Source organism: Aspergillus ibericus (assembly GCF_003184845.1).
Source record: "Aspergillus ibericus CBS 121593 unplaced genomic scaffold BO80scaffold_14, whole genome shotgun sequence".
Lineage (NCBI taxonomy): Eukaryota > Fungi > Ascomycota > Eurotiomycetes > Eurotiales > Aspergillaceae > Aspergillus > Aspergillus ibericus.
The window spans coordinates 209,936-230,699 of NW_020292112.1; the positions used below are offsets into that span (position 1 = coordinate 209,936).

The 20,764-nt window shown below is 53.4% G+C and overlaps 9 protein-coding genes across 9 annotated transcripts; 4 read left to right on the plus strand and 5 right to left on the minus strand.

Annotated features, from left to right (window-relative positions):
* Positions 1-1,119: 1,119 nt before the first annotated feature.
* BO80DRAFT_39915 (uncharacterized protein) lies at positions 1,120-2,239 on the plus strand. The gene is made up of 2 exons (XM_025717459.1): positions 1,120-1,552; positions 1,607-2,239. The coding sequence occupies exons 1-2, from the start codon at positions 1,233-1,235 to the stop codon at positions 1,989-1,991; spliced, it is 705 nt and encodes a 234-aa protein (XP_025576440.1). The 5' UTR covers positions 1,120-1,232; the 3' UTR covers positions 1,992-2,239.
* A 490-nt stretch (positions 2,240-2,729) lies between these two features.
* BO80DRAFT_39820 (putative protein N-terminal asparagine amidohydrolase) lies at positions 2,730-4,410 on the minus strand. The gene is made up of 2 exons (XM_025717419.1): positions 3,932-4,410; positions 2,730-3,756 (listed from the first exon to the last, which is right to left on the minus strand). The coding sequence occupies exons 1-2, from the start codon at positions 4,101-4,103 to the stop codon at positions 2,810-2,812; spliced, it is 1,119 nt and encodes a 372-aa protein (XP_025576441.1). The 5' UTR covers positions 4,104-4,410; the 3' UTR covers positions 2,730-2,809.
* A 662-nt stretch (positions 4,411-5,072) lies between these two features.
* On the plus strand, positions 5,073-6,168 carry BO80DRAFT_40010 (uncharacterized protein). Its single transcript, XM_025717499.1, has one exon. It carries the CDS (start codon positions 5,202-5,204, stop codon positions 5,772-5,774), a length of 573 nt encoding a protein of 190 aa, XP_025576442.1. The 5' UTR covers positions 5,073-5,201; the 3' UTR covers positions 5,775-6,168.
* BO80DRAFT_39818 (ERF4 family protein) lies at positions 5,438-6,724 on the plus strand. The gene has a single exon (XM_025717418.1). It carries the CDS (start codon positions 5,933-5,935, stop codon positions 6,680-6,682), a length of 750 nt encoding a protein of 249 aa, XP_025576443.1. The 5' UTR covers positions 5,438-5,932; the 3' UTR covers positions 6,683-6,724.
* Positions 6,725-7,772: 1,048 nt separating this feature from the next.
* Positions 7,773-9,656, plus strand: BO80DRAFT_379282 (AP-2 complex subunit mu). The gene is made up of 3 exons (XM_025716770.1): positions 7,773-8,194; positions 8,266-9,244; positions 9,315-9,656. The coding sequence occupies exons 1-3, from the start codon at positions 7,858-7,860 to the stop codon at positions 9,319-9,321; spliced, it is 1,323 nt and encodes a 440-aa protein (XP_025576444.1). The 5' UTR covers positions 7,773-7,857; the 3' UTR covers positions 9,322-9,656.
* A 3-nt stretch (positions 9,657-9,659) lies between these two features.
* On the minus strand, positions 9,660-10,298 carry BO80DRAFT_40053 (uncharacterized protein). The gene has a single exon (XM_025717525.1). The coding sequence runs from the start codon at positions 10,170-10,172 to the stop codon at positions 9,843-9,845; it is 330 nt and encodes a 109-aa protein (XP_025576445.1). The 5' UTR covers positions 10,173-10,298; the 3' UTR covers positions 9,660-9,842.
* A 126-nt stretch (positions 10,299-10,424) lies between these two features.
* BO80DRAFT_454263 (uncharacterized protein) lies at positions 10,425-12,468 on the minus strand (the record flags this gene model as incomplete). Its single annotated transcript, XM_025722063.1, has 6 exons — positions 10,425-11,227; positions 11,258-11,569; positions 11,767-11,842; positions 12,075-12,168; positions 12,251-12,369; positions 12,403-12,468. 6 exons carry the CDS (start codon positions 12,466-12,468, stop codon positions 10,425-10,427), a joined length of 1,470 nt encoding a protein of 489 aa, XP_025576446.1.
* A 2,566-nt stretch (positions 12,469-15,034) lies between these two features.
* BO80DRAFT_463801 (serine/threonine protein kinase) lies at positions 15,035-17,301 on the minus strand. The gene is made up of 6 exons (XM_025722619.1): positions 17,030-17,301; positions 16,701-16,980; positions 16,335-16,649; positions 16,235-16,281; positions 15,901-16,185; positions 15,035-15,851 (listed from the first exon to the last, which is right to left on the minus strand). Exons 1-6 carry the CDS (start codon positions 17,194-17,196, stop codon positions 15,215-15,217), a joined length of 1,731 nt encoding a protein of 576 aa, XP_025576447.1. The 5' UTR covers positions 17,197-17,301; the 3' UTR covers positions 15,035-15,214.
* A 31-nt stretch (positions 17,302-17,332) lies between these two features.
* Positions 17,333-19,678, minus strand: BO80DRAFT_404306 (putative C2H2 finger and ankyrin domain protein). Its single transcript, XM_025717674.1, has 2 exons — positions 19,584-19,678; positions 17,333-19,491 (listed from the first exon to the last, which is right to left on the minus strand). The coding sequence occupies exons 1-2, from the start codon at positions 19,630-19,632 to the stop codon at positions 17,615-17,617; spliced, it is 1,926 nt and encodes a 641-aa protein (XP_025576448.1). The 5' UTR covers positions 19,633-19,678; the 3' UTR covers positions 17,333-17,614.
* Positions 19,679-20,764: the final 1,086 nt, after the last annotated feature.

A 20,764-nucleotide genomic window follows, 5' to 3' on the forward strand; every position in this document is an offset into this window, starting at 1 on the left:
GAATGAATGGAGCAGGTTAGTGCCAGTGAAAGGGCTACTGTCGCAGCAGATCTGGGCTGATTGAGCGACCAACGCGTTGTTGGCTGACGCGCCCATCTCCGCATCGGCCATCAACAACCAGAGACGAGTGAGACGAGATCAACCGCACCACAGCCACCAAGGATACATCTACATGGAGGTATGGCTGAGAAGCAGTAGCAGTAGCATAGATGATGGGGAGATGGAAAGCCAACCCAGGGGAGGGTAGCGACATCGGAGACGCGTCATGAAGCCGCACTTGCGACCGAAGGAAGCGCGAAAAAACAGCATCATCCTCGTCGGCCATGGCCCGGGTGAGCCATGGCGAGGAACGAGCGGACGAGGGGCTGAGACACAGCAGGAGTCATGACGCGACAGCGATGCTGCTGGCGGTGGAGGAGAAGGCCAGGAGAGAGGGGCAGGGCGCGCGCAAGGAAGAGGAAGAGAGAGCGAGAGAGAGAGAGCTGGATTACCTTGGATGGTCTATCTATCACCTGACAGCAAGTCACCTGCCACGGGCAACAACAAGAAGGAAGGCGCCGGTTCGATCGCAGAAGCTGGAGAACGAAATTTGTTCACGAAAGAAAAGGTCGGGATCGAGACGTCCACATCAACGACAGCGGACGGATCGGATTTGAAAAGGAGCAAACCGTTGTGGCGGATTTTACAATGGAAAAAAGGGATACATGGAGGAGTAGAGAGAGAGTCGAGTAGAGAGGGACTGCTCACGTGGCGAGGGACGAGGACGAGAATCAAAGAGAGGAGAACCGCCCGCTACGGCGCGCGGAACAGACCCCGTGTGTCGAACGGGAGGGGGTCACCTGACGATCCCACCCCCGAGGCTCTCCTCACTACTTCTTTGCACCTTTCTCACGTCTCCACCGGAGGAGTCGTGAATACTCCGTCTGAATGTAGTGGTACTCAGAGCCAAGGCCGGATCTACCGTCCTCCAACAGGATCCCAGGTCTCTACCGATACCAGTAAATAGTAGGTATAGTAAGTCAGTAGTGAGGCAGAACTGCATCATACCACCACCAACTCCATCACCACCACCAGCATCATCATCATCATCATCCTCCTCCTTCTTCTCCTCTCCCCCCCCATCGAGTCTTCTGCCCATTATTATCATCTTCTAACCTTAACGGCCCTTCCCCCCTCTCATCCCCTCTCCTCCAACCGGTTTTCGTCTCCCCCTCCTGCTCCATCCCAATGTCATGTGCTGCAATCCCGTGCCCCCCTCCTCACCCAACTGCTCCATTGAGAATTCTGATTGGCCGGCAGGCCTCCTCTGCCCCCGGTTGCCGGAGGAGGGGTTCACCCGGAATCACGTGGAACGCGCCAACCCTCCCAGCTCGAAACGGGAAAAGGGGACTATTGGTGGCTGGCTGGCTGTGGTCAGCTTAGGGAGTGGCCTGCCCTCGGGATCCCAAGTACACGACCCACAATCGAATGAGCAAATGCTCTTTTTATCCTGCCGAAGTCGATTATTGGAGTGGGAACTTCGCTGCGCCATGGAGGGTGCCTGCTCATCCCGGTCGGCCCGTCCCTTCGAGTAGTAGTGAGAAGTCACTAACTACTAACTAACTAGACGGTCGTCAGCCCGTAAGGTTGAGTCACCACCGTCGTTTGTCTCTGATTCTATCCGCTTAGCTGCCGATCCTTTTGGACCGTCTGGACTGTCTCGAGCACGACTGGACTGCGCATTCGTCGCGGGGCAGGCCTATTTCCAAACTGGTGGTCATGGATGGCTCCTGATGGCCAGTGTACAAAAGCATGGCAAGGAGGTCCACGGCCTCCCTCCATTGGCACGACCGATCCACGATGGGTCTCTCCTACGCCCCCATTGCCATTGCACAGCAACTCTGTTTTCTTCGAGCCCGGGTCAGTTCCGAATCTTTCCAAGGCGGCTGCTACCTCCAACTGTCACATGTATGCGCAATGCAACCTATCAGATCCCCCGCGAGGTCCTCTAGTCTCTCCTCCCCAGTATGAGCGCACGCTCTACAGATGCTACCTTTACCGGTCTAGGGATGCGTGTCAAGGGTTACATGCAGAAAGAGGGTCCCAAATGAAGAGGTTTCGCAGTAAATCTTCGAAAAGAGGCGACCATCTGATGGGGGGGCCGCCGCTGATCAGTTGGTCATGAGATAAGATGCTGGAGTGGATACACTACCATGAGGTACTTTAGCTTGCTGTAGCGATTAGAGAAGCCGGGGCCCTCTGATCACCCGGCTTTCCTACCGCAACCAAAGAAGACCTCTGGCGGGGATTTTCCGGACAGGAATGGGTCTAGATCCCCGCTGGTCGCGCTTGTTGTAAACAACCACCCGAGTGACGATGACGAGGTATCCCCCGTCACATGGATGGTGGGCGAGGCTGATTGGGGGCCAGGTCAGGGCTCACATGATGGATCATGGCGGTTGGTGGCCAGTCGAAACTTTGAAACCTGCCTGTCTGCCTGTCTGCTAGCTACTCAGTGCCCTGGGATAAGAGGCGAGAGCGAACATTACGTAGCAAGCTAAAGGACCAAGGAAGAGCGACGGGGGGTCCAGATAAGCCTCCTGCACCGTAGGAGAAGGGTCCCCTCCACTGCTCCCCACCGGGCTGAGAAATAGATCCTGGGATTATCATGGTGGCGGGCTCCTTTCTATGCCCAACGCACCCTCCGTATACGATGCATTGGATTTACAAACCGTCGCCTGGCGACGCCTTCTCGAATCGAAATAGGCAGAAGAGCACCACTGCAACCCACCAGTTCCGAGGTGGCTTTCGCCTCATGGCCAGTTGAATGTCATTTCGAAGCTTTGACCAGCCCAAACACCATGCTGGGGTCTGTCGTGGTGTCGGCAAAACAAATACCTTCCGTCGTTGCGCCCATCAGATCCCAGCACAGTATTTTCACATCAAACGGCGCTGTCTCCGTCTCGCTTCCTTCGGAGTCATCGCCAGACTCGTCATCACGGGGCGAAAGTTCCCTGCCTACTGTACGGGTGCGCGGTTTTTGTGTGATCGCTACGATCGCACTGGTACCCGCATATCGAGCTGGGCTTGCTCCTTCAGCACCCGGTTCCTCGCCAGCTCTGTTGGCGAACACGATAACGATCTTCTTGCCATGATCGGAATCGTCGCCATCAAAGTTGACTTCATGGCTCATTTTCTTGCGAATAAGCGGCACCAGTCGCTGGATCCAGTAGTTGAACGTGTCCAGATCCGGCTTGTCAGCAAGAGAGCCCAGCTCCTCCCGGCTCACCGATGGCATCCATGCCATCGAAAGTATGACCAGCTCCGACTTCGTATCCAACACTCGATTAGCAAATTCCCATGCGGTAAAGGGGGTCTCGAACCGGTATGGATTGATGTCCATACAGATGCCGAAAGAGGTGGCTATTTGCGACTCCAAAGAGCTTTGGTTTAAGTTCCGGAACGTGAGCTGATGGAAACCCTGCTCTGGGTTGCCTTCGGCTGCCCAGGTTTCATCCGTATAATAGAGAAACGATTTACGGTAGTTCAGGATGATCTCACCGCCCTCATCCACCATCAGAAGGGAGTTGTAACAAGTTTCCCCGGGGTTACTTGGGTCACCTTCCGGGGCCTTGTTTGCTCTGTGGATTTCCGGGTATCCCACACAGACTTTGCACCGGAGGCGTCTAGCTGTTTGTCGAGCCCAGTGAGCCGAAGGGCCTTGTCCGACAGGCTCCAGGAAGGGTCTGATAGCCTCCAGCGACGGGAAATTGTATCCTGATCGAATCAACGGCCGTGCTGTACAGAAAGTCCGGGAAGGATGTGGGTTGTCGATGGAAGACGGTGAAAGAGGGAGCTCCAGGCCAAGAGGGATCGAACAAGCCACCGCGCACAAACATCCCGAAGCTCATGCATCGTGTGACACCAGAAGGGAGGACAGCAAAACACTCACCCGTCAAGGCCAACTCGGGCAAAACCAAAACATCCGGCTTGAGGAGATCTAGTCCTACCCCAATGCCAACGCCTTGCACCACTTTCCCATTCTGGAGCAATTCATTGGCTCTTTGGATGTTCGCCTCGATCTCACCCAGACGAGGGGCAAACTGCAGCGTTGCGATTTTCATCCCCCGGTGCTTCTGATGGTATTGGCGTCGGTGGAGAGTACAGGGATTTGTCGGGAAGTAGTCGTTGACTGAACTCCTCTTCCTAATGGCGAGCGACGACCGGGTCAAACAAAGGAAACGGGAGCTGCGTGGGAAGAGCACGGTGACTGGAATGAGGATGTACACAGGCTGTGCCACCCGACTTGGCTCCGGGGGAAGTAAAGCGAGTGAGGACAAAAGTACGTAAAAGAAAGAAGAAATACTGTGTAATAATAATGAGTACTGAGTAAGTACTCCCGTCGTGGTGGTCAAAGAGACTGCCGAGACTGTAGAGCGAATGATTGGCGGGCGGAAGGGAGCTTCACGTGAGGGTCCCGTGGCTGACTAGCTGGATTCCCCCAAGTGGATGTCGCCCGACGTCATGGGCGTTCCATTGCATTAAATCCCCAACCCAGGTCAATATTAATCTAATTGCGACTCGGACTGCCCGCCCTGGCCATCGGGCCTGGAAATGGGACTGACACAGTGAGGGGAGCTGCCCATCATGCCACAGGACGGATTGCGTTGCGAATGGTACCTGACTAGCTGCACGGTCATCCTGGGGAGGGCTTAATGACGCAGAAATGGGGATATTTTTAAACTTTTGCGCAATTCCAGGGAGTTCTTTCTGGGCGCGGTCCCCAAGTTGGCTGGAGCCTTACTTGGGCTATTGACTCGTTTATTGTTTCGAGTCGGGATCCGGTGGATATTGGGCCTCTTAGCGACTCTAAGAAGTAATAAGAGCCATGGCCGTCCTGCAATTCCCTTCCCGCCCAAGCGCCCATCGCTGTCCTTCGTTTCATCCAACTGCTGTCGTTCATTGGGGTTGATCAGCCCTCTGCTACAAAGTACTACTACATAGTACCACACCAGTTGTCTCGTATAGACAAATATTGGCTGCCACCGGCATTGCTGTACTTACATAGTACCCTCCCTATAGGTATCCATCCAGTGTCCTGGATCGGAGACCACCCTCCACCACCGCTGGGGGTGTTTGAGCTTCATTTCTTCCTACGGAGTACATCTTCCCTTATCCTAACGGTCAGAGAGGATCTATACACCTGCGAAGGCCTCCATTGAATGTCGTGCTCAGATCATCTTCTGTCCCTTGCCGCGCCCCTTTTCGATCCTCGCCCGCCAATCACAGCCGCCCGTTGCGATCGATTCTTATTCTTGGGCCATCGACATCATTTCCCAATCCTCCCACCACGACGTCTCCTCTCCCCTCCTCGTCCACCACGGCTTCTCCACCACCTACGCACGCCGCTCGGCTCCCTCGGTCGTCGTCCTTCTCGAAAACGACGCCTATCGCGCCACCACCGGACCCTTCCCTATCATCGCCCCCGGCTAAAGCGGCTGCTCCTCGTCCCCCGCGAGGCCTCCGCGTCCGGTGCCGTTCCTTCGAGGCCCATCATCCCGCAGCACTTGCATCGGCCGATCGGGTCGCCGCAGAGAGCTCCTCCCAAGCTCGACTTTCGTACCGACGAAAGAGTTCCTGGATACCCCCCACGATCTTGCGACCGCCGTCGGTCCGACTTGCGAATCCCGTCAATTACGTCCCTCGCATTACCCCGGTCACGGTCCCCCATTTGCAGCAAGTATCGGACGAGAACCTTCCGCTCGAAGCGCAACGAGACGCCTACCCTCTCCTGACCATCCCCGAACGGCGTCGTAGTCGACCGACCCCGTCCCCGAACAGCCTGGTGGTGGAGCGCAGCCAGGGGGAAACGGAGAGTGGACGCTCGAGCATCGCAGTGCCTCAAGGCCAGAGGCGCAGTGGAGCATTTGACGATCATCTGCTGTTGCGAGCAATGTCCGACTCGGCTGCATCGAATGGGGCTCAGGAGGCAAAGAACCCTCGTGCGCCGGAACGGGCACATCTAGGCTTTGAATTCGCGGCAGATGGACCAGGGCCACTTCACGATGACCGGCCCCGTCATATCCAGTCGCAGTCCTCGCTGCGGTCACAGTCACACATCGCTTCGGTGCCATCTAACACCGGCACCCACGCCGTTGGCGAGGCCGATGTGGCGGAGGAGTTAGCATGGGGCCCTGCACATCCGTGCTATCCTCACATCAACCCACATGTCCCGATTGGGTCCGAGGAGTATATGACAACTCGCATTATCCGTATTCGGCGTGATTGGATGATCAAGGGCGACTTGGCTCCGACGTTTTCCAACCTGTATCCCGAGATCCTTGACCCGCTATTACCCGAGCAGGAGTTTCGGAAGGTGATCGCCACGGTGAATGATGAGCTTATCAAGGCCTTCGATCCGTTCAGCTTCCGCAATTTCCTTGACAGTGCTCTGAGCCTCCTCACCGGCTGGATTTGGGAAGATATAGGCGCTCCCGGAATCAAGAGTCACCTCAAACGGGTGGAGGCCTGGTTGGACCGGTGGAATAAAGAGGTTGGGGCCAAGGATGGGGTACATATCTGGAGCCTCCGCCGGACAGCATACATGTCGCTGGACATCCAGATCCCGGATCCCAAAGTTGGCATAATTCGCAGTGAAGGAGGCCCGTCACTACCAGGGACTCGACCGAGCAGCGGTGTTTGACGGGGTGTTGGGAGTTCCGCCCTGGAGCAACCGTCCTCAGGTTGAAGCCAGACTAATCGGTTCCACATCTTTCTGTTTTAATGTTCTATGTCCTTTTAATATTCCTCCTGGATGATTCCGCATCCGGTTCCCGACCCCTTTTCTCTTCTTGTTCTATGTTTGATTCTGGGTTTACCCTTATGATATCCACGCCCTGGTCTCGGACCGTTGATACCATCTCCTTGCCACCCGGGAAACACCCCACGTTTCGTGGGCGTGCCGGGTGGAGGGTTCTTTGTCGATATTTACTGTCATCTTCTGTTGCTACAAGTTGTTTCAATACCCTTTCAGACCTGCCCTGTCTATACATACACTGGTCTGGCTGAATCGTCTTCCTGGATGGTGGAGCGCGGAGGAACATGTGGGCTATTCGACCTACATATGATTTGAGAGCGAAAAGTTAGCCTTCAATAGATTAATCTAATCAGTCTCCAAGCAAAGCGCCTTGTATCTCCCTGTTTGAGCTCGAACTAGATAGCGATGATGATCACCCATCCATCAAGGAAGAGCAAGTAGATCATCAAACAAATGCCCGAGAGATAGGCATTCAAATCCGATCAAAACAACGGTTTCCAGAACAACCCAGCCGTTCCAGTCTATATTCCCACGTGGCGTCGAGCACCCCTGGCCTCGATCCGCCCTTGATACGCGGCAAGGGATGAGCTCCCAAGATCCCAGAAGAGGGGGAGTCTTTCAGTTACGGTTATCAAGCATCGCCAAGTCGCCATTGAGACTTGGTTGTCCCGAAGGACCCATGGATAGATCATCGCATCGGCCTTTACTCTTTTGGTCCGTATGGGGGATCTTCTCCAACTCCTAGGGCTTGAAGGGGGAACAGGGATCGTAGAGCTTGAGATGTACGGCGCTTCTGGAAACTGTGTATACTAGATAGCGTGGATGCAATTGTGTCCTCCATGGAAGATAATACCAATGTCGCCAACTGTCCAGTTGGCAAGGTAGTATAGATGGAGCTGTTAATGCGGGCGGCAGTCAAGTCAGGGTCCTTCGTTCCTTCCAGCATCGCCGCCGCCGGCGGTCTCGACCAAGTCAACGGACCCCCTCATTCCTTCAATCTCCCCCCCTTTTCCCCTCGCTCCCTCTTCCTCTCTCCCTGCTCTCTGCAGTCCCCGTCCACCATGCTTTCCGGCATTCTCATCTTCAATCAAAAGGGCGAGAATCTAATTTTCCGCGCCTTCCGCAGCGACTGTCGCCCGCGGCTCGCCGACATCTTCCGCATCCAGGTCATCTCGAACCCCCAGGTCCGCTCGCCCATCCTGACCCTGGGATCCACGACCTTCAGCCATGTCAAGCACGAGAACATTTACCTGGTCGCCGTGACCAAGAGCAACGCCAATGCCGCCCTGGTCTTCGAGTTCCTCTACCGCCTGGTCATGCTGGGGAAGAGCTATTTCGGGAAGCTCGACGAGGAGGCCGTGAAGAACAACTTTGTCCTGATCTACGAGTTGCTCGATGGTGCGCGCTCTTATGTTCCAATCACCCTGTAGGGGATGGAATCCGCTAACTCATCCTTCTCTCTGCCATAGAAATCCTCGACTTCGGCTACCCCCAAAACACCGAGACGGACACCCTGAAAATGTACATCACCACCGAAGGGGTCAAATCCGCCATTGCCAACTCCGCTACCGACTCCAGCCGCATCACCATGCAAGCCACTGGCGCGCTCTCCTGGCGCCGTGCCGACGTCAAATACCGCAAGAATGAAGCCTTCGTTGACGTGATCGAAGACGTGAACCTCCTCATGTCCGCAACGGGTACCGTCCTCCGCGCCGATGTCAACGGTCAAATCATCATGCGAGCCTACCTCTCCGGCACCCCCGAGTGCAAGTTCGGTCTTAACGACCGCTTACTCCTCGACACCGACGCCGCCGGCTCCTCCGCTCCGGGCAACCGCGACGGCACCATGAAAGCCACCCGCGCAGCCGCGGGTTCTGTCACCCTCGAAGACTGCCAGTTCCACCAGTGCGTCAAGCTGGGTCGCTTCGACGCAGATCGCATCATCTCCTTCGTGCCCCCAGATGGCGAGTTCGAGCTCATGCGCTACCGCGCCACCGAGAACGTCAACCTCCCCTTCAAGGTCCATCCGATCGTGCGAGAAGTCGGCACTACCAAGGTGGAGTACAGCGTCGCCATCAAGGCGAACTATAGCTCGAAACTCTTCGCGACCAACGTGGTGATTCGCATCCCGACGCCGCTGAACACAGCCAAGACCACCGAACGGACCAGTCAGGGTCGGGCCAAGTATGAGCCCGAACATAATAACATCGTCTGGAAGATTGCGCGGTTCTCCGGTGGAAGCGAGTACGTGCTGACGGCGGAAGCGACATTGACGAGCATGACACACCAGAAGGCGTGGAGTCGGCCGCCGCTCAGCCTGTCGTTCAGTCTGCTGATGTTCACCAGTAGTGGGTTGTTGGTGCGGTATCTGAAGGTGTTTGAGAAGAGCAACTACAGCAGCGTGAAGTGGGTGCGGTACATGACTCGCGCGGGCAGTTATGAAATCCGGTACGTTTGATGAAGGACCCTTCCCCTCATGTGGGGAGCGGTGGATGTGCGCTGACTCGAACCGAAACAGATTCTAGTCTACTTGTTACTGCAGGCAGGGTAGGGTAGCCGGTGGTTTGATATCCCGATTGCATACCCGGTCAAAACGTGCTATTCGTTACCGACGTTGAGCTTGGTGTTTTGGCGTTGACGTTTTCTTGTTGGGTGTATCTATCTTATACTCGTTTCCTGTTACTGCACATAGGGCTGGTGCATGCATTGCATAACTGGGTTGGTCTGGCTGTTGTGGATGGATGGGTGGATGCTTAGAGGTATAATCGACGACAACTGGCGACATAGATTGCTACCGTCATAATTCTACAGCGTAATCACTTAGTAGTCCTCAGACTACAATACGGATTCGATCACTCAGACATTGATTCCCATATTTATTGAATTCTTTTCCTCTTCTAGCTAAGAAGTAGATATACTAAGGACAGTATCGACCACACAACCCGTGTGTGCATCCATACTCCCGAGGCCCCGTCGTCATATGATACATGAATGTATGTAAGATACCAATCGATCAATCAATCAATCCATCAATCAAATCAATCAATCAGTCTGGCCATCGCGACTTTGGTATGTAGCAAATAAAACAAGCAAACAAATAAGCAGGCAGATAGATAAGATAATAAAAAAGAGAAAAAAAAAAAAAACAGCCCCGGAAGAAATCAATCAATAAGATAGATAGAGGAATAATCGAACCCATAGAAATCCCGGAAGAAAGAAAAAGAAGAAAGACAACAAGGGGGGTGATGATAATAGTAATACAATCTGCCGCAGCCGAGAGATAACACATCAGGTGAATAGGAAAGAGAACAGAGAAATTGCCCGGACATAAGTGGAAGCAGTAACAGAAAGTGAAAAGGGAAATAAAGTTATCCATATCCCGTATCGTACATTAGTCCCATAAATAGTGTGAAATAGAAAGTGGAAAAGGGAAGGAAGGAAAAGAAGAGAAAAGAAAAGGAAGATACAGGCGTAGGAGCGTGGCGATCCCATCAAGGTGTTCGCGGTCGGTACATTTAGTTGATCCATGGTCTCATCAAAGTTGGTTTTGAGACCGGTAGGTAATGATAGAAAGGGAGATGAAAAGGTAGAAGGATTAGGTGGAAGAGGTGGTAATGTCATGTTGTGATCAACTCTCATCAGGCCGCCTTTTGACGGTCCGTCGCAAACCTACATCCCCTTGATCTAGGAGGGCTCGCCATCTATGTCCGATGGACTCGCCATCTCTGCCCAGTTTCCTGGCGCAGTCGTTCAAGTCTTGTCTGGAGAGCTGAATCTTCGACAGGACGAGGTCCACGAGGCTTGTGTCATCCTCTGCGGTCCAAGATGGGGAGGAGTCGATCGGCGATGGTTCATCTAGCGGGGTGTTCTTGAAGTCATCGCTTATCTCGATGGACGGCAGCGCCGCATCGGGGTTGTATGAGGGTGTGTCACGTTCTGGTCCTTCCTTTCCGTCCAGATCCCCGAGTGTTCGATGCGCCGGCGACGGAGGCGACTGTGTGATCGGCGGAGAGAAGAGCGAGTAGAAGTCTGATTGAGTCAGACCTAATGGTAGATCATTGGGAATATGTCTGCGACGTTTGGGGGTGGAGTAGCGAAGGCGCGATTCGGTGACGACGGAGTGGGTGGGTTTGTGATTATCGGTGTCGGTCTCGGATTCTATCTCGAAAGTATCGCGACAACGTTTGTTTGCGCCGCGCGGAGGTCTGGAAGGAGAGGCGATGGGGGAGGGAGAGTCTTGTTTGAGGTTGACGTCTTTTTGCGACACCCGCTTGCGCGACCGGGTGGGAGGTGGGGATCGCAGCTGGAGGGGACTTTGGAGACGCGGGGGAGTTGCGCGGCGGGGAGTTGATGCAGGAGATCCGTTCAGGAGAGTTTGCAGGGCGCGACAGGTTCCCAGCAAGCCGTTGCCCGATGGGAAGAAGTCGTCATCTGATGGAGGGGGAGTGGTGAAAAGCTGACTGGGCGCGACGTGCAACTGGGTCTGCGGCTGTCGCAAGTCGCTAGGAAGCGCCGATGGGAGTAACATCTTGCGCGGAGACGGTTGATATTGGCAAGGGATGATGGACATAAGAGAAGACAAGGAGCGATGGAGAGTTGGAGTTGTGGTTGGTGGGAAAGGCAGTCTGTGCCTGGAGTGTTTGGTGTGGTGTTGGGCCCCGGAAGGACCGCGCGAGGAATGTAGGTTTGCGCCGGAGGAGGTCTCGAGGAGAAGAGGGGGAGAAGCGAACAAATAAAGGAAGGGAATGAGATGTTGACAGGCAGCGCTTTGATCTGCAGTAGGTCCGGAAGATTGCGACGAGAGAATGACAGCGATGGAGAGGGGGTGGGGGAGGGAGAGAGCAGCAGATGATGATGGGATGATGTCGGGAGGGGGGGGTGTGGGAAGGGATCAAAACCTCAAGAATAATCAGGGAGTGACGCGCAGCGGCGAAAAAGGAGAGCGACTCGGACGGACTCGACGCCCGAACCAGAGCCGGCTTTTCTGCTTTTCTGCTTTTCGCCGTGTTTTGGCCGTTCCGCAAACGGGAGCCCCCCCAACTCGGCCTCAGGCCAATGACAACCAACAATCCCCTCTGCAAAGTCTATTTCCGGGCTGCAGAATTCCCAAACACACTAACAAAGCACTGCGAGCGACGGTGAATGCGGTGGCAGGTTGGAATGGCCGCAACAGATCCAAAATGATCCTAAAGTTGAATGTGATATCACAAAACGAATGGCTTCGACAGCGAACCTGTCGAACGTGTACAAAAGAATGAATGACTAGTATCACCCGCACTCGAGACTCTCTCTCTCTCCTGCGCCCTCGATTCCTCCTGGATGGGTTTCTTCTCTTTGCTCCTCGATCTCCCTCCCTGAAGACAGGGAAAGGCCTATTTTTGAAGGGTTCGATCTCCAGCTACAAAGGCTGTCCGGCCATTGTGCCCCTCCAAGGACCGAGTGAGACAAGGAGACCAGCAGCCCTTTCGGAGGGATGCAGGCTGCAAGGCATCTCTCGCAGGGTCACCCACTGCGCCATTGCCCCATCCTGCTGCCCACTTGATGTCAAATTGATAGATGCCAGCTGGGGAGAGCTATCACCAGCCTGGGGCTGGGCTGGGCCGTACCGTAGTGGGACGGAGGCGGTTGCATTGCAGCTGGGTTGCGCGGTATACGCTGGATGTAGTTGACATGTCCGTATGTTCCTATACAACGCAGCCATATACAACGCAGCCATACGCCATGCAGCCGGGGGAATCGGGATCGCAAGTTGCTGGCCGATGCTGCTGCTGCTGCTGCTGCTGCTGCTGCTACGCCGACAATTTGACTTGTCTGTCTTGAACTATAATGGACAGGTCGATCCAGTGGTGGTTGGGATGGCAACAACCCTCGACTACCTGGATATCCCCGTCTTCTCCCTCTATCTCCCTCTGGACCTGGTGAAGTGGTTCACTCCCCTCTCTTCATCCAGGGTCTACATATTAAGAACGTTTCTCCCCGTAGAGTTACCATCTTTCTCGTCCTCCGACGAAGCAATGGAAATTTTTGGCCGCCAGATCGTTGGGGGGGCTCTTTCCCGAAGAGGCAAAATTGAGACGCCATCGCGAACCGCGTTCGCGTCGTGTTCGGGGCGCGTTTTGGGGCAGCGCGTCAACCAATCGGGGCAGCTGAGCAGCGCAGCTGGTAAGTTGCAGGTGACCAATCGCCTGGACGCATCAATTGGTGACTCGTCACTCCATTGCCATCCGATGCATCACTACTCCGTACAGTTTCCTGTCCAAGTGCAAGTGGATGTGAAACAGGCATCCCTCCGGTAACCGGTCGGGTTCGGCCGGGCAAGCGTCCTTGCGCTCAACCCCGTGGATCGCCAAGAAATCCCCGAGAGAAAGTTGCTGTGACGATGTGTTTGCTCCTATCGCTCCATCTTATCGGCCCTCCTCCTTCTCTCCTTGCTTCCCCCTCGGACATTTGCCCACCTTTACACCTTCACTCCCACATTCTTGCTCCGGGCAAGGTTCTATCCCCTTCACGCACTGACGTGGTTCTCGGTGGCTATACACTGTTCTCTGGCTCGTGTCTCATGGATCGTGCTCGCCACTACTGGCTTGCGAGCCGTTTCGGGACATTCAACGTCAGATGACCGCACGTTGATATTCCTCCTCGTTTCTTTCTCCCGGCGCTCCTTTGTTCGTCCTTGCTTCGTCAATGTATCCCCAGGCTGCGTTCGGAGAAATCACCCACGGATTGCCGCTTCGCATTATCTCGCAGCTGGAGATATGTCCGCACGGGTATATTCTACGAATGGTGAGGAATCGCCACCGATACATCTGCATCAACATACGGAGTAGCACGGGCAACAATGCCATCCAAACCAGGTGAAATGCTGGGCGAAACACCGTTTCTCTTCTCCATATCCTCTCAACTGTCCACAGAAACAGACTAACCTACAGACACACCCCTTCTACAAAGCCAGAACAAAACCAACCAAGGAACCGACAAGGGCTGACGATCCCTGTCGACCATCAACCTAACCACGAAAACTCAGAAGATCCCAAAAGCACAGAGCAGCAAACACAAACGCTAATCAGTTCAATCCAATCTGATTCTCAAGCCCGTATTATCCCCTCCATCCCCAGCCTCCGCGCAACATCCGCCCCTCACGCAAGGGATATCGGACACTTTCCCCCCTCTCCTACCGTCTATGCGAATCACAATACATACTTGCATGTGCAGGGACGATTGACACCTGCACGGTTCCTGGTCCCTGGTTCCTGGTTCCTGATTTCCGGTTCCATCCGGGATCGACTCTTAACACCTGGTCTTAGTGATCGTGCACCCTGTCCTCCGTAGCGTAGTCCCCTCACAACACGACGTCAACGTGCATCTCCAAAACCCTATATCAACTCTCAACTATAGAATAGTGTTCTAGCCCTAGCATAAACTCATAAAATTACTATTCGCCCCCTCGTACATACTACGTTGATCAACGCAGAAGACACAGTATCTACCTCCGTTTACCTAAGGACCAATGCACGGAGGCAAATAGGCTAGTTTCACCTGTGTTCGGATTGATACCTACTACTACTACTACTACTACTACCTAGTACTACCTACTATTCCATATACCCCAGAACCTAATAATAGCCAGCGAGGGTTATACGGAGTAGTATTACTTGTTAAGTTCCGCCCTGAGACCCTCCCAGTCCAATGTAGTCCAGAACCCTCCATTGGCTTGACTTCTCTGTATCCGTGTGGATAATATTATCCGGATTGGATGAAGTCTGGCCTGCAAGTAACAAGGATTACTTTCTCTTCCCTCCCCTTTGTTGCTCTCAAAGGCTCCACTTCTGGAAAAGGTAGTAGTAATCGGCCAATGGCCACGATGCAAGATACGGGTGCTTAGGATTCGGTACCGTCTGTGGGATGGGATGCGATGGGATGGATGGCTGTTCTTTGGTTGACAGGCTGGGTTTTGTGGGTTCTGCTCTGCTGTTGGGTAGATATTTCTGCTGTGACGGATACACTGCTACATTGGATGATTTTCGTCGGGTTTGGGAAGGTAGGATGGTGATTGTGGTGGGTGTTGATGGCTGATGCTCACTCGTCAAGGGATGGGCCGATGTTAGATCGAACTTGCTACGAGCTGAGACATGATCGCACTGCCTTTGTTCGGGTCACTCCTATTTCCTACATCCCCTACACACACCCTCTCGTAGATAAATATATGGATCAGTCAAGTTCGCTTGAGCATAAACTTCTGCTTGTCGTATCCTAGCAATCTATCTAGTTGTAACTATTTGGCCAAGACGTCCCTCCCTCTCCAGCAAACCATCATCTTCAGGCATCCACCGTCTCGCAAGGCGAGCATCTTTGTACCAGATATATCATTTTTCCTTGACATCCGACTACAGCTCGCGATGGCGATTGGCCCATTGTCTCTCAGACCGAGAGCGAAGGAAGGTCGGGATCGGACAAGGTTTGAGACGCAATATCATGTAAACACTCTCCTCTAGATGATGATGAGAAGCTCTGTGCTTCAGCAGACCATGACGATTGTTGCATTTCTAGTGAAGATGTCTTCTGCTGTGGAGATGACGAACATAAAGCAATTGCGTCCCCCTCGAGGGATGAGCCAATCGACGCTGCTTCTTGCTCCTTTTTTCGGCCATTGAAATGCACTAGACTAGAAATATCAACAATCAAAGGCTCCTCTGGGCGGCATGGAAGCCAATTCCGGATCGACCGTTGGTATAGAGATTTGAATTCGGCATCATGAGTCGGATTGGTGAACCATTCATGACCCAGCCCTTGCCTTGCAGTCATGCGGTCCTCTGGAATAAACTCGAGAAGGCGAAGGACAAAATTCATAGCGCGGTGACTTGCATTACTTCTGCGTAGGCTTGTTTTCAGCCTGTCAAATCCCCCGTGTTTGGCGAGTTCGGTCACGTTTGATGCCGTTGCAAATGACCCCCCACATGAGATACTACTGCCCGTGAGGAGGGCTGCTGTCACGCAACCTAGAGACCACATGTCCACGGCTTTAGTATAGCCATCTGGGTAATAATACAGCATTTCTCTGTCTTCAAGTCAGCAAGGCACCGTCATGGAATGAACGAACTACTAACGGGGCCATGTAATCAAATGTGCCGACCACTTCCGACATGCGACCAGGGTTGTGAGTAGCGCACCCAAAATCAGAGAGCACAACTCTGCATCCATCCACTAAGGATGTCATGAGTATATTGTCTGGCTTCAGGTCTCGATGAACGATATCTCGTTCATGCAAGTAGTCCAAAGCCATCAGAATCTGTCGAACTATGACTGCAGTATCGATGTTCCCCAGCTTCCCCCCCTTATACTGAATATAGGAGAAGAGGTCTCCCCCGGGTATCAGCTCCAGGAAGAGATATCTGTGCTACTTAGCCCAAATGTATGTGCGGTCCCATGAGCCACACTTACACATTGAAGCTAGTGTGTATCATCTTTTCGACACTGATAATGTTGGGCTGTTTTGTCTGTCAGTGTGGCGTTACCAAGGTAATTCATGGTGGAACTTAACGTGACAAAGATCCTTTAACACAATGGCCTCGCGGTCGATTCCTCCCAGAATTGAGCCAAGCCTTTTGTGGCAGTGTTGCGTTGTCGCCTTTTGTCCAAACTTGTTGAGCTCGGATTGCCTCGCCGCGGTTGGATCCTCCTCATTATCACCATCTCTTGTCCATGGTCTCATAGCTATTTGGTCTCTGATAGACCGGAGATCTATGACCTTGCAAGCGAGCTGCTGACCATCAATTGCCTTGTATGCCATATATACTTGCCCGTAGGCGCCGGAGCCTAGCTTACACGGTGTGATGCAATATCTGCTGGCGATCATCTGTGCCGGTTAGCACCATTTACGAGCTCAAAGGACCACCGCAAGACCCACTTTCATCTCTTGAGCCCTGACCGGGTCTACATGTTCCTCAACATGCTCTGGGTATGTAAACCGGAGAAAATGACCTATGGCTAACTCCAAAACGTCGCCGTGCCCGAGGAGAAAGCCACCCCTTCCTGACATGGGGTAGGAGTTCCAGAAGGTGCCATTGGAAGAACAGTCCTCGGCGTATACCAATGGCGGAATGTGTCCCGGGTCCTCTTGGTCGAAAATGACAGAGTAGATAAAGACATGACACTTTGAAACCTCGGCATGATTCACAACATATTGACTGTGGGCCTGTCAACCTCCGCATCACACGAATGGCATAGAGACCATACCATTTCTTCCAATCTCTCCCGATGTATATTTTCTGATGACTGTAGATGGCCAGTGGGTTATACTCTTGCCGAGTCCCTGGATCCCATTCAGACAGGGTTCCAACGAAGTAGGGGAGCTGAGCCTGGGATATGGGGGACTTAGGGGATATGGGGGATGTGGGGGACATGGGGGATGGTTGGCGGGTGCTTGGAGGGACGGGGAATAACCAATAGGAATAACAATGAATCGGAGAAGGGGGTTAGTTGAAGTATGGATAGAAATTGTATCATAGAAGGAGAGACAGGAGGAGGTAGAGATGGAGAGCAAGCTGAAGATGGTTGGGGACTGCTTCAGCCGCGACGGGTCAGGTGCCTGCCTGCCTGCATTGCCTGATGGTATTTAGAGCAGCAGCAACCACCCTGTGTTTTCCTCACGTCTAATTGCAATAGTAGTATGAGTAGCATACGAGGCATATGTATCGTCGCAGTTGTTAAATCAGGGGAAGCTGCCAAAAATCATGGTGAAGTCGTCTCTATTCGTAAGATTATATATGCCCCTTCGACACTGCAATCTAACCAGCTATTCCGAAGGACGTATATGCCCCATCACTTTCCTTGCATCCGTCGAAAGCGTTCCTCGGCTGCTCGGGCGCGGCGCTCTCTCTCCAACCGCATTCTCATCTCCGGTGTCATTCCTCGCATCTCTTCCTCTCTTTTCTCAGAAGCCGTCTTTTCAACAGAACCCAACGTTCGACCGACTGGTTTCTTGGATAGACGTTGTGCTGCATTTGCAGCCTCTTCTTTTCTCAAGCGATCCATTTCAGCTTTACGTCGACTGCTCTCCTCTTCCTCGGCCGTCTTCCGCTCCCTCTCGGAGCGGCTGTTGGCGTCATCTCGAGAGATCGGAGATGGCACATTGGTAGCTTCCCAGTTCCACTTGGACTCACCTAGCTCATGACGCGCAACGCGGAAGGCGTCACGCGTTGCACGATCCCCGGCAAGCTCGAAAGGGGTCCTCCCTTCGCCGTTGACCGCGGTGGGATCTGCTTCGGCCTTGGTCAGAAGGGCTGAAACCATGGATGAAGAGTTGAGGTTGGCGGCGAAGTGAAGCGGGGTAGGACACCGGAAGTTTTGCTGAGAGTCAACTGGTCGAAAGGTAAAAGACGGTGAGATTGAGTTCTTGGACAGATAAGTCATCAATGCCGGAATCTTAGAACGCCGAATGAGAGCCTGTATCTGAGTCGTATGAAGCATAGCAGCTTCGTCTTCTTTGGAAACCTTCGGTTTCTGTGGTTGAGGCCGTGGTGTTGACGGCTTGGACACATTTTCGCGTTGCTTCGCTTCTGCAGCAGCCAGCGCAGCTTCATCGATTTGGCTCACCTTCACCCGGGTGAGCTCCTTGAAGCAGCGCATAAGCTCACCCTGAGTAGCCCGACGGGTGCTGAACGGGAACCCTCTCAATCTCGGGTCATTCTGCTTGAGAACCTGTCCCTCGTACTGGCTGAAGAGGATTCTACGGTTCGTACTGCCTGTAGCACGAACGAACAGTAGCTCAGCCTCATCAATCATTTGCTTCCAATCCGCCAACAACTCTCTAATCTCCTTTTCTAATGCAGCTTCATTGTATCGTCTCAGACTGGAGCCTGCTGAGTGCGCGGCGCCTTTGGCGGCATCATTGGCCGACTGCGAGCCTCCTTGCTTTCGCCGGGTCGTATAACGATGGAACGTTTTGTGCGCAATCACCCGAGCCTGTCTATCCTCAATGCCACCCTGCCTCCGATGAATTTCAGGAGCCAGCGAAACCAGCATTGCTGCGAAGTGACCACCGCCGATCATGCACATGAAAACATGAGGGCTGGGCGACACCGGTTTCTCTTGAGCATTTCCGTTGGATCTCGGTGGGGCGACAGGCGCAAGTTGCTTCTTCCGTAGGGAGTCGACAAGATGCCTGGGCTCATCTTGTTCGGCGCTCGAAAACAGGGCCCGGTAAACACCCAAGGACATATTGGAAGGCAGGAGTGAGCTAGAGAGCCAAAACAAAGGAGGCCTGCCGGAACCCTGCTTGTTGGATGGGGTGTCTATCTCATCTGTCGTTTGAGATATCTTGGCCTGCTTCTTCAATAAGGCTGAGAGCTGTCCATCCTCTTCCTCGTCCTCCGCTTCTGACGATTCGGACCCAGATATGGACTCATCGAGCTCTCCAATGGCTTTCGCAAACTGGGATTCATCCAAGGTGGGTCCGCCTCTGAGCTGCGCCTTCAGATTGTATCTATGATGATCTGAGCGAACATGGATCCGTTGCTCCTGCACGTTCAGAAATGATACCTTGCAGAGGGCGCAACTAGTGGTCGTGGCAACTGTATGATCCAAAACTTGTTCCTCGGACTTCTCTGGAGTGAGCTCAGGGACGTCATCCACTGGTGTAGGTTGATTGTCGAACTTTGTGGTCAGAGTCGAGAGGAGTTCTCGCGGAAGATCGTACACTTTCGATGACTCAGTGTCAGCAAGCAATCTATAACTATGGATTGTTAAAGGCAAGGCCTGAATATAAGAACAGAAACCCAGCGATACTCACCATATAAGGGTCTTTTGACCAGCTCTTCGACAGGGGTTTCTGCAGCCATGCTGATACCGCAGGGAGCGCAGGATAGTAATGCTTGGAGTGGTCTGAGATTTGACTGTTTGCGCGCCGAATGACGCTGCAGGAACCCCTCGTGTAGCCCACCGCCTTCCGCCTTGGAGGTGGGGCTGGAACCTTCCGCGGTCAGTTCCACCAGCAATTCGGGCAGAAACTGGTTGAAGATGCAACGGATATCGGGTACTTCACAGGCATGAAGAGGACCAGGTCGCAGGGTATGGAGTAGTGCAGGTCAAGCCGAAAGCTCCCACAGAACTGATTGAGTTGGACGATTAGGCATGGAAGCTCTAAGGTGCGGATCCATTACCATGCTACCATATCTACTACGCACAACAGACTGCCCGCCACAAGTAGATCTATTTCTAGGCCTCATTTCTTTGCCCACTTTTTCGGACCGTAGTCAGTACCCTCCTTTTTGTCTGATTATGTGACCCTTTTCCTGTATTTTCCGAGCACAGAAAACACATCTAAGGCGATTCCTTCCTGCCTGGGTAATGTGTGAGGGTCAGTAGAGTCCACAACGCCCTGCTAGCACAACTCTTAAGTGGAGTAGGGCTGACAGGCTGGTCGTAGTGGTCCAATAACGCATCGCCAACCCCATCCAGCAATGATACTGGCGAGCTGGGCGTGTTCCAGCCTTCCGATGTACCTCACTCATCAGGCGGGGAGAGATTCTGGAAGTTTACTCCGAGCATACGGTACAGACGGTATCTTCGGGTGGGGTTGCTGTAGACTGCTGGCGTATCCAATCAGGATGAGCCAATTCGGGCCCGTAAGCACGACATTGGCTAGACTCACCAACCCAATCTCACCAGCTCTGCCGTGACAGTGCATTCGTCGGCTCACGAGGGGTTGGCTTGTAATGCATCCGGTATGAATCAGCTGAAGCGGCAACATCATGGTGATGAGAGGGGATATATCTGGGGTGGAAGCAATTTAGATGATAGACGCATCCTATCTGGCTTAGTCGTGGTTGATAAGGGGATCAGCGGCCTATCATTACATCATTGGTGATTGCTCCCGAGATGTGAGAGGATGACCCGAGATCCTCTCCCAGGCTATCGCCGTCGTACTGTGAGTCCTAAACCCGAGCAATCGATGTCGCACTGTCCAAGGCT

Bases quoted from the DNA above. Each gene is read 5' to 3' on its own strand.
- BO80DRAFT_39820 (XM_025717419.1), bottom strand. From the start codon at position 4,103: ATGAAAATCGCAACGCTGCAGTTTGCCCCTCGTCTGGGTGAGATCGAG. The intron at 3,757-3,931 runs GTGAGTGTTTTG...TGATTCGATCAG, and splicing joins GCCCGAGTTGGCCTTGACGG to GATACAATTTCCCGTCGCTG.
- BO80DRAFT_463801 (XM_025722619.1), bottom strand. From the start codon at position 17,196: ATGTCCCCCACATCCCCCATATCCCCTAAGTCCCCCATATCCCAGGCT. The intron at 16,282-16,334 runs GTTAAGTTCCAC...CAGACAAAACAG, and splicing joins TGTTAAAGGATCTTTGTCAC to CCCAACATTATCAGTGTCGA. The intron at 15,852-15,900 runs GTTAGTAGTTCG...ACTTGAAGACAG, and splicing joins ACATTTGATTACATGGCCCC to AGAAATGCTGTATTATTACC.
- BO80DRAFT_39915 (XM_025717459.1), top strand. From the start codon at position 1,233: ATGTGCTGCAATCCCGTGCCCCCCTCCTCACCCAACTGCTCCATTGAG. The intron at 1,553-1,606 runs GTCGGCCCGTCC...CTAACTAACTAG, and splicing joins GAGGGTGCCTGCTCATCCCG to ACGGTCGTCAGCCCGTAAGG.
- BO80DRAFT_39818 (XM_025717418.1), top strand. From the start codon at position 5,933: ATGTCCGACTCGGCTGCATCGAATGGGGCTCAGGAGGCAAAGAACCCT.
- BO80DRAFT_40010 (XM_025717499.1), top strand. From the start codon at position 5,202: ATGTCGTGCTCAGATCATCTTCTGTCCCTTGCCGCGCCCCTTTTCGAT.
- BO80DRAFT_40053 (XM_025717525.1), bottom strand. From the start codon at position 10,172: ATGGATAACTTTATTTCCCTTTTCACTTTCTGTTACTGCTTCCACTTA.
- BO80DRAFT_404306 (XM_025717674.1), bottom strand. From the start codon at position 19,632: ATGGCTGCAGAAACCCCTGTCGAAGAGCTGGTCAAAAGACCCTTATAT. The intron at 19,492-19,583 runs GTGAGTATCGCT...AGTCATCGAAAG, and splicing joins GGTCAAAAGACCCTTATATG to TGTACGATCTTCCGCGAGAA.
- BO80DRAFT_379282 (XM_025716770.1), top strand. From the start codon at position 7,858: ATGCTTTCCGGCATTCTCATCTTCAATCAAAAGGGCGAGAATCTAATT. The intron at 8,195-8,265 runs GTGCGCGCTCTT...TCTCTGCCATAG, and splicing joins GATCTACGAGTTGCTCGATG to AAATCCTCGACTTCGGCTAC.